This window comes from Triturus cristatus, chromosome 11 (genome assembly GCF_964204655.1).
Source record: "Triturus cristatus chromosome 11, aTriCri1.1, whole genome shotgun sequence".
NCBI classification, from domain to species: domain Eukaryota; kingdom Metazoa; phylum Chordata; class Amphibia; order Caudata; family Salamandridae; genus Triturus; species Triturus cristatus.
Genome location: NC_140594.1, coordinates 1,174,114,869 through 1,174,131,609, shown reverse-complemented (window position 1 = coordinate 1,174,131,609; position 16,741 = coordinate 1,174,114,869). Strand labels below are relative to the sequence as shown.

Below are 16,741 nucleotides of genomic sequence, written 5' to 3'. Positions count from 1 at the left end.
GAGTTGCTGCGGCACTGCCCTGGGTTGCTGCTGCACTGCCCTGAGTTGCTGCTGCTCTGCCCTGAGTTGCTGCGGCACTGCCCTGGGTTGCTGTTGCACTGCCCTGGGTTGCTGCTGCTCTGCCCTGAGTTGCTGCTGCACTGCCCTGAGTTGCTGCTGCACTGCCAGGAGTTGCTCTTGCACTGCCCTGAGTTGCTGTTGTATTGCCCTGAGCTGCTGCTGCACTGCCCCGAGTTGCTGCTGCACTGCCCTGGGTTGCTGCTGCACTGCCCTGAGTTGCTGCTGCACTGCCCTGAGTTGCTGCTGCACTGCCCTGAGTTGTTGCTGCACTGCCCTGAGTTGCCGTTGCAGTGCCCTGAGTTGCTGCTGCACTGCCCTGAGTTACTGCTGCACTGCCCTGAGTTGCTGCTGCACTGCCCTGAGTTGCTGTTGAACTGTCCTGAGTTGCTGCTGCACTGCCCTGAGTTGCTGTTGCACTGCCCTGAGTTGCTGTTGCTCTGCCCTGAGTTGCTGTTGCACTGCCATGAGTTGCTGTTGCACTGCCCTGAGTTGCTGTTGCACTGCCCTGAGCTGCTGCTGCACTGCCCCGGGTTGCTGTTGCATTGCCCTGAGTTGCTGCTGCACTGCCCTGAGTTGCTGCTGCACTGCCCTGAGTTGCTGTTGCACTGCCCTGAGCTTCTGCTGCACTGCCCTGAGTTGCTGTTGCACTGCCCTGAGTTGCTGTTGCACTGCCCTGAGTTGCTGCTGCACTGCCCTGAGTTGCTGTTGCACTGCCTTGAGCTGCTGCTGCACTGCCCTGAGTTGCTGCTGCACTGCCCTGAGTTGCTGCTGCACTGCCCTGAGTTGCTGTTGCACTGCCCTGAGCTGCTGCTGCACTGCCCTGAGTTGCTGTTGCACTGCCATGAGTTGCTGCAGTGCTGCTGCACTGCCCCGAATTGCTGCTGCTCTGCCCTGAATTGCTGTTGCACTGCCCTGAGCTGCTGCTGCACTGCCCTTGTTGCACTGCCCTGAGTTGCTGCTGCACCGCCCTGAGTTGCTGCTGCACTGCCCTGAGTTGCTGCTGCAGTGCCCTGAGTTGCTGTTGCATTGCCCTGAGCTGCTGCTGCACTGCCCCGAGTTGCTGCTGCACTGCCCTGAGTTGCTGTTGAACTGCCCTGAGTTACTGCTGCACTGCCCTGAGTTGCTGCTGCAGTGCCCCGAGTTGCTGTTGCACTGCCCTGAGTTGCTGCTGCACCGCCCTGAGTTGCTGCTGCACTGCCCTGAGTTGCTGCTGCACTGCCCTGAGTTGTTGCTGCACTGCCCCGGGTTGCTGTCGCACTGCCCTGAGTTGCTGCTGCACTGCCCTGAGTTGTTGCTGCACTGCCCTGAGTTGCGGTTGAACTGCCCTGAGTTGCTGCAGTGCTGCTGCTCTGCCCTGAGTTGCTGTTGCACTGCCCTGAGCTGCTGCTGCACTGCCCTTGTTGCACTGCCCTGAGATGCTGCTGCACTGCCCTGAGTTGCTGCTGCACTGCCCTGAGTTGCTGCTGCACTGCCCTGAGTTGCTGCTGCACTGCCCTGGGTTGCTGTTGCACTGCTCTGAGTTGCTGCTGCTCTGCCCTGAGTTGCTGCGGCACTGCCCTGGGTTGCTGCTGCACTGCCCTGAGTTGCTGTTGTATTGCCCTGAGCTGCTGCTGCACTGCCCCGAGTTGCTGCTGCACTGCCCTGAGTTGTTGCTGCACTGCCCTGAGTTGCCGTTGCACTGCCCTGAGTTGCTGCTGCACTGCCCTGAGTTGCTGCTGCACTGCCCTGAGTTGCTGTTGAACTGTCCTGAGTTGCTGCGGCACTGCCCTGAGTTGCTGTTGCACTGCCCTGAGTTGCTGTTGCTCTGCCCTGAGTTGCTGTTGCTCTGCCATGAGTTGCTGTTGCACTGCCCTGAGTTGCTGTTGCACTGCCCTGAGCTGCTGCTGCACTGCCCCGGGTTGCTGTTGCACTGCCCTGAGTTGCTGCTGCACTGCCCTGAGTTGCTGCTGCACTGCCATGAGTTGCTGTTGCACTGCCCTGAGCTGCTGCTGCACTGCCCTGAGTTGCTGTTGCACTGCCTTGAGTTGCTGCTGCACTGCCCTGAGTTGCTGCGGCACTGCCCTGGGTTGCTGTTGCACTGCTCTGAGTTGCTGCTGCTCTGCCCTGAGTTGCTGTTGCACTGCCCTGAGTTGCTGCGGCACTGCCCTGGGTTGCTGTTGCACTGCTCTGAGTTGCTGCGGCACTGCCCTGGGTTGCTGTTGCACTGCTCTGAGTTGCTGCTGCTCTGCCCTGAGTTGCTGCGGCACTGCCCTGGGTTGCTGCTGCACTGCCCTGAGTTGCTGCTGCTCTGCCCTGAGTTGCTGCGGCACTGCCCTGGGTTGCTGTTGCACTGCCCTGAGTTGCTGCTGCTCTGCCATGAGTTGCTGCTGCACTGCCAGGAGTTGCTCTTGCACTGCCAGGAGTTGCTGTTGTATTGCCCTGAGCTGCTGCTGCACTGCCCCGAGTTGCTGCTGCACTGCCCTGGGTTGCTGCTGCACTGCCCTGAGTTGCTGCTGCACTGCCCTGAGTTGCTGCTGCACTGCCCTGAGTTGCTGCTGCACTGCCCTGAGTTGTTGCTGCACTGCCCTGAGTTGCCGTTGCACTGCCCTGAGTTGCTGCTGCACTGCCCTGAGTTACTGCTGCACTGCCCTGAGTTACTGCTGCACTGCCCTGAGTTGCTGCTGCACTGCCCTGAGTTGCTGTTGAACTGTCCTGAGTTGCTGCTGCACTGCCCTGAGTTGCTGTTGCACTGCCCTGAGTTGCTGTTGCTCTGCCCTGAGTTGCTGTTGCACTGCCATGAGTTGCTGTTGCACTGCCCTGAGTTGCTGTTGCACTGCCCTGAGCTGCTGCTGCACTGCCCCGGGTTGCTGTTGCACTGCCCTGAGTTGCTGCTGCACTGCCCTGAGTTGCTGCTGCACTGCCCTGAGTTGCTGTTGCACTGCCCTGAGCTGCTGCTGCACTGCCCTGAGTTGCTGTTGCACTGCCCTGAGTTGCTGCGGCACTGCCCTGACTTGCTGCTGCACGGCCCTGGGTTGCTGTTGCACTGCTCTGAGTTGCTGCTGCTCTGCCCTGAGTTGCTGCGGCACTGCCCTGGGTTGCTGCTGCACTGCCCTGAGTTGCTGTTGTATTGCCCTGAGCTGCTGCTGCACTGCCCCGAGTTGCTGCTGCACTGCCCTGAGTTGTTGCTGCACTGCCCTGAGTTGCCGTTGCACTGCCCTGAGTTGCTGCTGCACTGCCCTGAGTTACTGCTGCACTGCCCTGAGTTGCTGCTGCACTGCCCTGAGTTGCTGTTGAACTGTCCTGAGTTGCTGCTGCACTGCCCTGAGTTGCTGTTGCACTGCCCTGAGTTGCTGTTGCTCTGCCCTGAGTTGCTGTTGCACTGCCATGAGTTGCTGTTGCACTGCCCTGAGTTGCTGTTGCACTGCCCTGAGCTGCTGCTGCACTGCCCCGGGTTGCTGTTGCACTGCCCTGAGTTGCTGCTGCACTGCCCTGAGTTGCTGCTGCACTGCCATGAGTTGCTGTTGCACTGCCCTGAGCTGCTGCTGCACTGCCCTGAGTTGCTGTTGCACTGCCTTGAGTTGCTGCTGCACTGCCCTGAGTTGCTGCGGCACTGCCCTGGGTTGCTGTTGCACTGCTCTGAGTTGCTGCTGCTCTGCCCTGAGTTGCTGTTGCACTGCCCTGAGTTGCTGCGGCACTGCCCTGGGTTGCTGTTGCACTGCTCTGAGTTGCTGCTGCACTGCCCTGAGTTGCTGCGGCACTGCCCTGGGTTGCTGCTGCACTGCCCTGAGTTGCTGCTGCTCTGCCCTGAGTTGCTGCGGCACTGCCCTGGGTTGCTGTTGCACTGCCCTGGGTTGCTGCTGCTCTGCCCTGAGTTGCTGCTGCACTGCCCTGAGTTGCTGCTGCACTGCCAGGAGTTGCTCTTGCACTGCCCTGAGTTGCTGTTGTATTGCCCTGAGCTGCTGCTGCACTGCCCCGAGTTGCTGCTTCACTGCCCTGGGTTGCTGCTGCACTGCCCTGAGTTGCTGCTGCACTGCCCTGAGTTGCTGCTGCACTGCCCTGAGTTGTTGCTGCACTGCCCTGAGTTGCCGTTGCAGTGCCCTGAGTTGCTGCTGCACTGCCCTGAGTTACTGCTGCACTGCCCTGAGTTGCTGCTGCACTGCCCTGAGTTGCTGTTGATCTGTCCTTTGTTGCTGCTGCTCTGCCCTGAGTTGCTGTTGCACTGCCCTGAGTTGCTGTTGCTCTGCCCTGAGTTGCTGTTGCACTGCCATGAGTTGCTGTTGCACTGCCCTGAGTTGCTGCTGCACTGCCCTGAGTTGCTGCTGCACTGCCCTGAGTTGCTGTTGCACTGCCCTGAGCTTCTGCTGCACTGCCCTGAGTTGCTGTTGCACTGCCCTGAGTTGCTGTTGCACTGCCCTGAGTTGCTGCTGCACTGCCCTGAGTTGCTGTTGCACTGCCCTGAGCTGCTGCTGCACTGCCCTGAGTTGCTGCTGCACTGCCCTGAGTTGCTGCTGCACTGCCCTGAGTTGCTGTTGCACTGCCCTGAGCTGCTGCTGCACTGCCCTGAGTTGCTGTTGCACTGCCATGAGTTGCTGCAGTGCTGCTGCACTGCCCCGAATTGCTGCTGCTCTGCCCTGAATTGCTGTTGCACTGCCCTGAGCTGCTGCTGCACTGCCCTTGTTGCACTGCCCTGAGTTGCTGCTGCACCGCCCTGAGTTGCTGCTGCACTGCCCTGAGTTGCTGCTGCAGTGCCCTGAGTTGCTGTTGCATTGCCCTGAGCTGCTGCTGCACTGCCCCGAGTTGCTGCTGCACTGCCCTGAGTTGCTGTTGAACTGCCCTGAGTTACTGCTGCACTGCCCTGAGTTGCTGCTGCAGTGCCCCGAGTTGCTGTTGCACTGCCCTGAGTTGCTGCTGCACCGCCCTGAGTTGCTGCTGCACTGCCCTGAGTTGCTGCTGCACTGCCCTGAGTTGTTGCTGCACTGCCCCGGGTTGCTGTCGCACTGCCCTGAGTTGCTGCTGCACTGCCCTGAGTTGTTGCTGCACTGCCCTGAGTTGCGGTTGAACTGCCCTGAGTTGCTGCAGTGCTGCTGCTCTGCCCTGAGTTGCTGTTGCACTGCCCTGAGCTGCTGCTGCACTGCCCTTGTTGCACTGCCCTGAGATGCTGCTGCACTGCCCTGAGTTGCTGCTGCACTGCCCTGAGTTGCTGCTGCACTGCCCTGAGTTGTTGCTGCACTGCCCTGAGTTGCGGTTGCACTGCCCTGAGTTGCTGCAGTGCTGCTGCTCTGCCCTGAGTTGCTGTTGCACTGCCCTGAGCTGCTGCTGCACTGCCCTTGTTGCACTGCCCTGAGATGCTGCTGCACTGCCCTGAGTTGCTGCTGCAGTGCCCTGAGTTGCTGCAGTGCTGCTGCAGTGCCCTGAGTTGCTGTTGCATTGCCCTTACCCCACCCAGTGACCTTGGCTGGACTATTTGAAAGTTTGAAAGGTTTCAGAAGAGCTGCAACCCTAGACCTAGGGACAGTGGATGCCAGCCGCATGGACTGTGGTGCACCTAAGTGACTTGGCACTGCTTCAGAATTTGGAAATCCTGCCCAGCTCCTGACTTTACACAAGCAATATCTTTCTTGTTCTGCTAGAAGAGAGGTCATTTCCTGTCTTGGCAGCATTACTGGCCGAGAGACAGCCTCAAATCCTACTCGCTGGAGCGCTATAATATCTGGGCTAGTGCTGTGCTTGACTAAGTCGTGCGTCGAGGCACATTCTTCTGTGAGGTGAAACGTGGGGTAAAAGCCTTTGGCATCAGCAAAGACCATCTCCTGGTGTCTCTTAGCTTCATTCCCCCCCTGCTGCCCTCCCACATTAACTAAATACACATTGAACCTTGTTGATGTTTCCGTGACTGTGTTAAATGAAGGCGTTGAAAGACCCTCCTTCACACCGAGGAAGGGGAGGGGCTTAGGTGACCACTGCATTGGATATGCCCACCTGTTACACTTCCAACTTTGAGACTTCCACCAGAGTGGCATAAAACTTAAGACCAAAATGTCATTGTGGAGAGACAAAGGGGTCTATTGCGATGGCGGAGGACAAAGTCTGCCTGCCACCGCAACGGCTAAAGGGATCGCCCGCCATAGGTGCGGCGGTCCCGTCGTACGCATTAGGATGCCCCCACCACACTGGTGGGCGCATCCCGCATTCCTAACATTGCGGCGGGTGGTGCTGTCACCAGCACCCACTGCAATGTCAGAAATGCACGTCTTGCTTTTGCATGCACAACGTGGCAGGCACTGCGTGGTGCCTGCCACCTTGCTCATGGAAATGCTGGTGGGTACCACCCCGTGTGCACCCCCATCCCCCCAACAACCTGAGGGCCCGCAACAGGCCCCCAAATGCAGGATCCTCATGCCTTTCCATGGCGGCAACGGAAAGGCTGTTCTCCGCAATCATCTTAATATGGATGGCGGTGTCTTGCATACACCGCCACCATATTAAACACGTTTCCTACCCGGTCGACGAGTTGACCGGCGGACGGTCTTTCCGTCCGCCGGGGTCCCCCCCGCCATCGTAATGTGGTGGGGGGAAATGGTAGGCGGGCGGGGGGAATTGGCGGTCAGATCGCCACCGCCGATCCGCCCTCCAACATAATCGACCCCAAAGTGTGTATGATGAAATGAAATATACAATCAAATGACCAGTCTGTGAGAATTACAATGTAACCGTGGAGTCATAATGAATGCCTGGTCTGAAATGTATTCTAAAGGGAACGGATTGATAAATGAATTGTAAGTGTGGAGTGACAATGCGAGTGTGAGACTGAAATGCGCTGTAATATTCTCTCAAAGGAACAGACCGATAGAAAGGAACTGTCACCGTGGGGTAATCATACGTGTAAGAGGTGTGAAATGTGCTCTAAAGGGAACAGAGTAATAGAAATAATCTGTAACTGTGGAGTGATCATGCACGTATGATGTACTGAAAAGCCCTGTCAAAGGAACAGACTGAGAAAAATGAACTAACTGTGGAGTGATCATACGTGTATGGTGTACTGGAGTGCACTCTCAATAAAAGAGACTGGAGTGATCATACGTGTATCATGTACTGGAGTGCACTCTCAATAAAAGAGACTGGAGTGATCATACGTGTATCATGCACTGGAGTGCACTCTCAATAAAAGAGACTGGAGTGATCATACGTGTATCATGTACTGGACTGCACTCTCAATAAAAGAGACTGGAGTGATCATACGTGTATCATGTACTGGAGTGCACTCTCAATAAAAGAGACTGGAGTGATCATACGTGTATCATGTACTGGAGTGCACTCTCAATAAAAGAGACTGGAGTGATCATACGTGTATCATGCACTGGACTGCACTCTCAATAAAAGAGACTGGAGTGATCATACGTGTATCATGTAGTGGAGTGCACTCTCAATAAAAGAGACTGGAGTGATCATACGTGTATCATGCACTGGACTGCACTCTCAATAAAAGAGACTGGAGTGATCATACGTGTATCATGCACTGGAGTGCACTCTCAATAAAAGAGACTGGAGTGATCATACGTGTATCATGCACTGGAGTGCACTCTCAATAAAAGAGACGGATGAAAATGAACTGCTACTGTGGGGTGATCATGAGTTCATGAGGTATGAAATGCACCTTTAAAGAACAGGCTGGTGGAAATGAACTGTAACTCTGGAGAGATAATGAGAGCATTGTGGACTGTAATGTATTTTAAAAGGAAGAGTTAAATTACCTGTACCTGTGGAGTGGCAATGCATGTATGATGTACACAATATATTCTTGTCTAAAAGGAACAGGCTGATAGAAACTAAGGGCTTTTCTTACTGATAAGTTTTGAGTTATAACGGTTTCCCTTTTCTCCATCCCAAACAGTACAATATTTAGCTTTCTCCTGATCAAAACCCAATACTTGCCCCGAAAGGACGGTGTCCCATCTGGATCACTCACAGAACTATGCAGCTCTTATCAAATCTATGATCAGAGATCTTTGATCTTTGTACACAATGAGTGCACAGTGATGATGTAGCAGTGGGAATGTGTGAACTCACAGGGGGGTGAAAGTTCTTCAGTGTCTATGCAGGCCTGTCTGGGGTCACGTGATCAGCAGCAATTACCAATTCTTCTTCCTTGCAGAGTATACACTGTCTTGCGACAAGACACGGATTATAGACATCTGGAGCTGCAACATTTGAATGTTTCAACAACTCAATAACTGTTGACGTCACATACCTGAAATTCTAATAGTTAACAATAATACATTGAGGTCTGACTTTTCTGAATTTGATGACTTCCTGGCATAAGAGACATTATGCAAGACATTTTCTATTGAATGTGGTGTAGGGTAAAGTAGTGCCTTGAACCAAACTCACAGCGCTCCACTTCCAAAGACAAGGCTGTAGTCAGTACAGATATATTACAATTAGCCGGTGTCACTAATTGATTCAGCCACTTGGAAGAGTTAGATGTGGGTGATCCTTACCAAAAGCCACTTAGCATTCCCGCAGTAGAAACAAACGAGTCGCAAACTAGGGTAGCCACTATACTCACTACTAGAAGGACCGAAACGCACTGTCGGCCACGGCGGAAGACAAAGAACGTTGTACTGGAGCCGGGTGATAAACAGCTTTAACCTGATAGACCAAAGTTTGGGACAACTCATCTAGCCCCAAGACTGCGGGGCTCTGACCTGATGTACCTCTTCTCCACGACCCCCCTGGTGAGGATTGCGTTACACCCTTACATCTCATTGCGATGATTACTGTTCAGAACTCAAAGATCGGACCGCAGAGATTGGACCTTAAAGCTTTGAGCCTGTACTTCCTGATCTACATTAAATGTAAAGGTTTGGTATGGGCTGCAGGACTATTTAAACAAATTTCCATGTGTCCAACGCTGATCTTTCTTAATAGTGTCAGTAATCATGTCCCCCCCACAGCAGACACAAGCGGTTTATCTGGCTGGCTGACTTCACAACTGAATTCTGTGTTTCGTTAACTGAGGGTCCTCTGTAGCTCTAGAAACTGGAACCAGTGTATTTATGTATGGAAGGTATGTTACTTTGCCTCACTGTATTTAGTTTTTATAAAGTACAGTGGACTTTAGTTGCATGATGTTGTCTTTTCTTTTTACTCCTGCATGCTGCTGATGTTAGTAATGTTGATTCCTTTCTGTTCTTGATTTCTTTAATGTTGGTATATTTTCTTTTTACTCCTGCATATCAAATACGTTAATATTGGTTCCTGTCTGTTCTTGATATCTATGTTAGGTTTGTTTACTTCCCAGACTGTTGATTCTACCCAATTATTTCAAAATGTTAACTACGGTGAATTGGAATTTAGTGTCACTTTCGTCTCAGGGCTTGTTCATACCAATAATACAACAAATCCTTTTGTGGCTGTGCCTATGGACGAGGATGAATCCAGACTTTTAAAAGGTAGTGGGTGTGAGCTAACCCACACCCACTGGTTAGTTAGTGCATAACCGAAGGTTTTCAGTACTATTCCCATTCATGCTTAAGTTACATGTTTCATTAAGAATCCCCAGCAGCATTGACAATCTTTAGACACATTGTAGGTCCATCTGGTTTTGTGCTCCCCTGTCCAGAACACACCAGTCCAAACCTGAGCTGTTGACAGCCCTTCGTTACCTACAAATAAGTCTCCACTATTTCGCCGGGGCTCTGTTGTTATGGGTCTGATGGCGCCGGGACACTCTGTTAGAGTAGCTGAGCGCTTAATAAAACACCAGCTAACATAACATAAACATACAGAAAAAAACCATGAAAATAAAAGTACATACAACTACATTCCAGAACCCTTACTAATTATGGTGAACGAGAACTCCCACAAAATGCGTTGCCTGAGCTCAAACATTCAGTTTATATGTCTTTTCAAAGTCTATGGAGCTAAACACACAGTGAAATGTAAACACGTGACTCCACAGGTAGCCAAGGTGTACACTGGTACCTTGAGAGCCTTCAGCACAGCGGCGCCTTCAAACTTCTCATTGGGTGTGTGGGGCGAGGACTTGCCCCGGTAACCATCACCGGCCTGAGTGATTGTCTGAAAGCAAGAGAAGAGAGTTCATTCGTTAGTTCACCTCAGTTTCACTATGTGCACCAAAGCTTCACAGTACTGGTGTCTTCTGGCTTGGCATGAGACACGCAACCTTAGAGCACTGATAAAGGTTTTAGAGATGAGAGTGGTTTACAAATGCTGAATCCTCTGCCTTTACACTATTACAGTTGAAAGACCCCATTTGTACATATGAGTTGACTATAAGATAGCTCAGCTTTCGAGGTGGTGGGCATGGACTGGCATCTTACAAGTCACAGATGGCATTATTCCCAAGGGCAACTACTGCTGGAGTTATTGAAACGCCAACATCAGTTGGTACCTCTTGCATTACTGTTTCATTTTCTGGACTGCGTGGTAACATCATGGAGCTTCGCCAACAGCCACCCTGGTGGCACTCACTGGCTCTGCTTGTTTATGGTCCAAAAGGACAACAAACCGATGATACAGGAAGCAATGGCTAGCAGAGGACCGGATGTGGCGGGCTGAACAGTTGAAGGTGACTATGATGCGTAACGCTAGTGTTGTGATGTCATTAATGTCCTCAACGTCAGACGTAGACTGTTAAGGGGATGTGTGTACTAGTGTTCTAGTGTGGACCATGGATCCTGATGCTGCCGAGGGTTGTGGTTGAGATGAATAAAGCACCGCGTTTATTACACGATTTGACGGTGTTTTATTGAATGAATCTACCACAACTACTCCTGGTGGATGACAGCCCTGGTGGTATACCCCTAGGACTAAGGGAGATCATTGTCCTCTGCAATAAGGTGGTCTAACACAGGTCCAAAAGATGTAAACAGATCACTTCATATTAAGGAACTGTGACAACATGGGATGATGTGGGAAGGAAGGGACCACGGCCTGCTGTACTAACCCTTGCTTTGCAGAATGTTGCCCGTTACAGATCCAATGGTTGGGCATAACCTTGCCAACTAGTGGCTGGTCTTGGGGACTTTTTCCTTTAATAACCCTTTGCAGATTGCCCTGATGCCAGAAACACACAATACCCCTAGATTCTATTTTCACTTCTGATTATTCGATGACCCAACCCATGAGATCAGCTCAGTCCTTACAATATCTTCCCACCTTATTAAGAGGCTCAGGTGGACATCACGGAAATGTAGAAGAGACATCGAACTACTAAAAATTGTGTTAAACGCAGATAACATCTCCTTTCCTTCAACCATCTTTTGAAGATGTGTGCCGTGCATAGAGAAATTAGCAAACAAAATCTCACTTAAGTAGGTGGGTTCATCATTGAGGTGTGTCTACTAAGGCTGTCTTAATATTGCCCCAGTGAGTTCTCATGTGGATCAGAATCCGCTTAATGTTGCTTTAGAAATGTATGAACCGATTGCCGTGTGAGGCTCTGCAGTTCTCTTTTAGTGGTACATTTCAGTTGAAGGCTGTCATTTCCGCTTTTGCTCTGCCTGGTCCCCTCCTCTTCCTCCTTGAGATCCCCAACAGAATCCTCTCTGTGGTTGCCTCAGTGTAGACCATCCTGGATGGAGGATTTTTGCAGCTAATGCCCCACAGCTTTCACTGTCTCTGAGCAATCTTTAACTCTAAGTCTGGTCTGTTTGTGGCCACAAAGGCGATCCCCGGATATGGGCCGACGGAGGGGTCAGAAAGGCTTTCTGTGCAAGAGGGTTCCTCTTCTTTCGATCCCGCAGAGTGCATCTTCCATCACTGCATGGGAAAACCTTCATGACTATGAAGACAAGGTCTTCAAAGTCATGGCAGCTGGAGGTGAGGGGGCTGCTAGAGAAAAGCCAGGTGTACCAGAAGTCCCTGGTTGTGGTTCTCAGTGGAAAGGAAAAGTCAGGCCCCGGGAAGCAGAGTGCGGCCAATATTGGAAACCACTGCCAGTGCTTTTCCTTCTCATGAGGTTTTCATGGGAAACCATTCAGGGCCCGATTCAAAAAGGCAAACTTAGACCTGAAGTCTAATTTTAGACCTGAAGTCTAACTTTAGACCTGAAGTCTAACTTTAGACCTGAAGTCTAACTTTAGACCTGAAGTCTAACTTTAGACCTGAAGTCTAACTTTAGACCTAAAGTCTAACTTTAGACCTAAAGTCTAACTTTAGACCTGAAGCCTTCGTTTAGACCTGAAGTCTAAGTTTAGGCCTGAAGTCTAACTTTACACCTGAAGTCTAAATTTAGACCTAAAGTCTAAGGGCCCGATTCACAAAGGTAAAGTTAGACGAAAAGTCTAACTTTACTAGTTTTTGGTATATACAAAGATAAGTTACTACAGAAACTTTACTACTAGTATTTTCACTTGGAGTAACTTTATCACTAGTAACTTTACTGTTAGTAAAGTTACTATAGTAACTTACCTTTGTGAATACCAAAAAGTAGTAAAGTTAGGCTTTTGGTCTAACTTTACCTATGTAAAGCGGACCTTCAATCTTTTGAGCCTGAGAGGGAGGGGCTGTTCAGAGGTATTGTAAGCCACCCTGGAGGGCCTCTTACCATCATTCTCTGGAGACAGACATTGGTTGTGCACCTAGCAGCTGTCGTCCTTCGTGAGCTTGTGGCAACTTGACAGATATTCCCTAATTAGATGCCTCCAAATGCTTTAAAAGAAAGTGGATTATCAAAATGTTGTTAATTAAACCGCTTTTCTATCACATGGAAAAAAGTCTCCCTTCTCCTACAACCGTTTCACTGCTGTTTTCCCTCTCAAGTTTTGCAGTGTTAGTATGTCATTGTCGAAAGGTTTCTCAGGATATACAAATGAAGCACCAAACATGGTGATGGACAACGAAATATGAAGATGAGGCTGACCCAAGCGGCACTGTGAGGTTCCTCTTGATGTCACATGCACCAATACCTCATATGTCTACTCTACAAAGTTCTTTTAGCTTTTTTTAATTAATTAGTTGGCTGGATCAAACACTTTGTGGTGGGATTATCCTGAGATTGGGAATTTATAGAAGCTTACTGCAGCACAAACTCGTATGCATTGATGCGGTCATTCGGTTGTTGCATCTCCACAAAACTCGGAACCTCTATAGATCTAAGCGGCATTATTGTTGAATGTCTAATCGCCCATTGTAAAGAGCTGTAGTGAGTCAATCTTCACCCAAGGGCGGTATGCGCTCCAGACTGCGAGTACCTGGGATCATACAAGAACACCCACAACGGTACCTCTGTGTGGGCTTTCCCAAACCTCCACACGGTCCACTTCCACTCTCGAAATGGTAGGAGATTTATTTTGGTCAGTGTGGGAGTAAATCATTTCCAGTACTGTGGGAAAGGGAAGTAAACTCCCCCGAAATTGGTGAGGGTCCATGTATGGGTGGGTGATTCTACACCAGAAAAAATATTTTGCATGCGGAGAACAAAACAAGTAAACAGAGGCAACTTCATGTATGTGTCACTATTACGCATGTCTACATGGACAATACATATTGAAAAATGATTTCAAGTGAGTGTAAATGACCCTGTGATGTATGGATGGGGCATCGGCGTGCCCCCTTCTTTTCTACTTACAGTGGCGAGCCTCTGGATCTTTCGACACTCTTCCTCAGAGATTACGTTGTCCAGCTGCACACGTTGGGTCCCGTTGAGTTGCTCGGAGTTGTAGACAAATTTCACCTCATCGTACAGCAAGGGCCCCCCTGTGAAATACACAAAATCTATATGGTTAATTATACATTTGAGAGAAACCATAGCAAAAATAAGGAGCTTGTGTCAACAGCTGCATTTTCCATCTCCCTGAGCTACTACTGTGCCACTCATCAGCACGCGGAGAAGTAGGCAACTGAATCCTCCAGCGGGGATGTGTGAAGGGGCAGCCCTTACCTCACAGGATGGGAAGAAAACACAGTGCCTTTATAAATAGACTTTCTTTCAATAACAGGCCTTTTCCAGCACATTTTACACATTTGGATAAAGAATTAGAATCATTGTCCATAAATTTCTAACGCTAACCAGATGTTTCTGCAGAGCCGGCTGCATGAAGTGATGGAAACACTCGTCATCTTGCCAAGACTGTAACTATATCCAAAGCAAGAAAATTGAGTAATTCTAAATTGCCCATGAGAGACCTGCTGGGGATTGAATATTGCTTTTTCAGTACCCTGCATTCCTGAAAAGGCAAAGGCGTTTTCTAGGCGTTCTGTACGGTTGCAGCCACAGTTTCGGAAGGAAGTAGTTTAGCGTGCTTGTTGCTTGGCCCGGACCGGGCTGTACTTGGCCCAGACCATTGGCTCTTGTTCTGATGAGCGAGGTGTAAAGACGGAATATCCTTGCGTGCTTATTTTAGATCAAGTGGTGCAATATTCCTTATTTTTGAGCATCTGCTGCCTTAAGTCAAGAAAGTGGAAGACCAAATGTTTACATGTCATTATGTTAAAAGAGTTGTGCCCTTACCAGTGACTTTGGCAGGTTCAGTGAACAATTAGGAACTGTGTCTGAAGAGTGGCTTATGACACTTTATGAAACACACAGGAAATGTCAGTGACAAACTAGGAATTTTGGATTGAAACAAACGTAAAGAGTTTTGTACGTAGACTTTCGAACCACACAAGCAAAGTCAGCAAAAAACTAGCAAATTTGGCTTAAGCACACTTAAGAGCAATGTATGTAACATAATGATGAGAACAGGCAAGATCAGCAAAAACCTTGGGATTTGGTGGAAACAAAGTGAAAAAATTGAAGAGCGACTTAAACAGCCTTTGACATAAAAATCTACAGTGTCTGACATCACTTTGAGGAAACTGAGACGTCGGCCAGAAACTGTGACGCAGTGTCGTGGTTAGTACTGTTATTACTGCACTGCCGAGTGCGGTGTTCGGACAAAATATCAAGTTCAAAATATAGGAACACCTAAATATCAGAAACAAATATAGTGAATTAAAAATATTGTGGCATAAAATATTGTTGTTAGGAAGATCTCACTGGTGAGTAATATCATTTGGAACAATTACTTTTTTTTAAATATCTTTTTCAGTAATATAGTTGTAAAAAATATTGTTTAGTAAAAGTTTTTTGTCAGAATGTTTCTTACTGATGATTTAATGTGGATTGTAGAAGTGGGATCATTCTGGTGGCTGGCAGCTTTTATAGCTGTGAGCTGGGTCGAGGTGGCTGTACTTATCTGAAAAAAGAAGATAATTTGCACCAGCCTATGTGTGTGTGTGTGAATTACCACATATGTGTTTGAGTTAATTTTAAGTGTTATTAATGTTGGTATAATTATGATTGATTAAAAAAAAGTAGTTTATAGCTTTAACTGATTTTTTGGGTATTAATGATTTATAGTGATGTAACAGGTTGTTGGGTTTGTAGGGGGACTAGGTGGGAAGTTATTTAACGGAGAAATATGTTTAATTTATTGTTTATTTGTATTGTCTTATTGATTCTTAATTATGTAACATTTTTAACTGTTATATTTTGAATTCAACATTCAATTTCTTTTGTTTTATTATTTGTAATAGTATGTTATATTTTAGTAGTGGCTTGTTGGGTTTGTAGGGGTATAGGGTGGAAAGTTCTTTAAGTTATAAAAAAAAGTAAACATTCTTATAAATTAGTTTTTAATTATAAATTAATTATTTATTTGATTTTTAGTTAAGTAAATAGTTTAGTTCTAATTTATTTAATGTATACTTTACTAGCGGGTCGCTGGGTTTGTACAGGAATATGGTGGTCAGTTGAATTAAATTAAATGTATTTCAATTAAATGCAATTTTTAATTTCAATGTTATTTAATTAATAATTATGTATATTACGTAATATATAAATTGTTGTGTCACTGTTGTAATGTTTTATTTATTTTATTATGCATTTTAGTTTTAAATGTTCGTCTAACATGTATTTTTAATGCTGTGTTTTTTAGGTGAGTAATTTGTGAAGAAACAAATGTCATATTTTTTATATTAATTGATATTTATATGTAATTTATTAATTGGTAAGTAATTATGTATTATGTTTTTATATTTAAAAAAATATATTAGTTAATGGGAAAAGTTTGGGAAATTTTGTTTGAGACAATATTCTTACATAACATTTGTTATGTATTATCCAAAATTAATTAAATAAGTAATGGTTTTGTTACTGTGTTGATTTGTAGTGAATGAAATTGATATTACTATATGAAATTTTATTTTTCTCTCTATCTTTTTTAACTTAGGCGTTAACATTTTTAAACATAAATATATACATTTATTTCTCTAAACTGTATTTAATAATTTTTGTATTAACTGTACAAAAACGTTTACTAAGTTAAAAGGATTTGTATTCATGCGTGTAATCCTTTTTGAATCAAACACTTTCCCTGCTGTTGTTTAGACAGGAGTGAGAATAGTAACTCAACTTCTTCAAAGTCTAACGCTTTCCCCCCTGTTTCACAGACTGGAGCGGGAAAAGTACATTTATCATCTCTGAAGCCTTACACTTTTACTAGTCCTGCTTACACTGGAATAGGCATAGTAAATCTAAACCCTCCCAAGTCCAACACTTTCCCTAATGTTGCTTAGATTGGAGTGGGCATAGTAAATCGAAACCCTCCACAATACAACACTTTCCCTAGTTTTCCTTAGAGTGGAGTAGAAATAGTAAATCTAACCCCTCTGAAGTCCAACATTTTCCTACAGG

The 16,741-nt window shown here is 47.9% G+C and overlaps 1 protein-coding gene across 1 annotated transcript in view; it reads right to left on the bottom strand.

Moving 5' to 3' along the window:
- The window catches only part of P3H2 (prolyl 3-hydroxylase 2), a 388,184-nt gene that overhangs the window by 97,600 nt on the left and 273,843 nt on the right, over window positions 1-16,741 (bottom strand). Inside the window, exons 9-10 of the mRNA XM_085635884.1 lie at window positions 13,634-13,761; window positions 10,024-10,119 (exon numbers count right to left, since the gene is read on the bottom strand). Of these exons, the coding sequence (XP_085492010.1) occupies window positions 10,024-10,119; window positions 13,634-13,761 (224 nt within the window). The remainder of the gene's footprint in view (window positions 1-10,023; window positions 10,120-13,633; window positions 13,762-16,741) is intronic.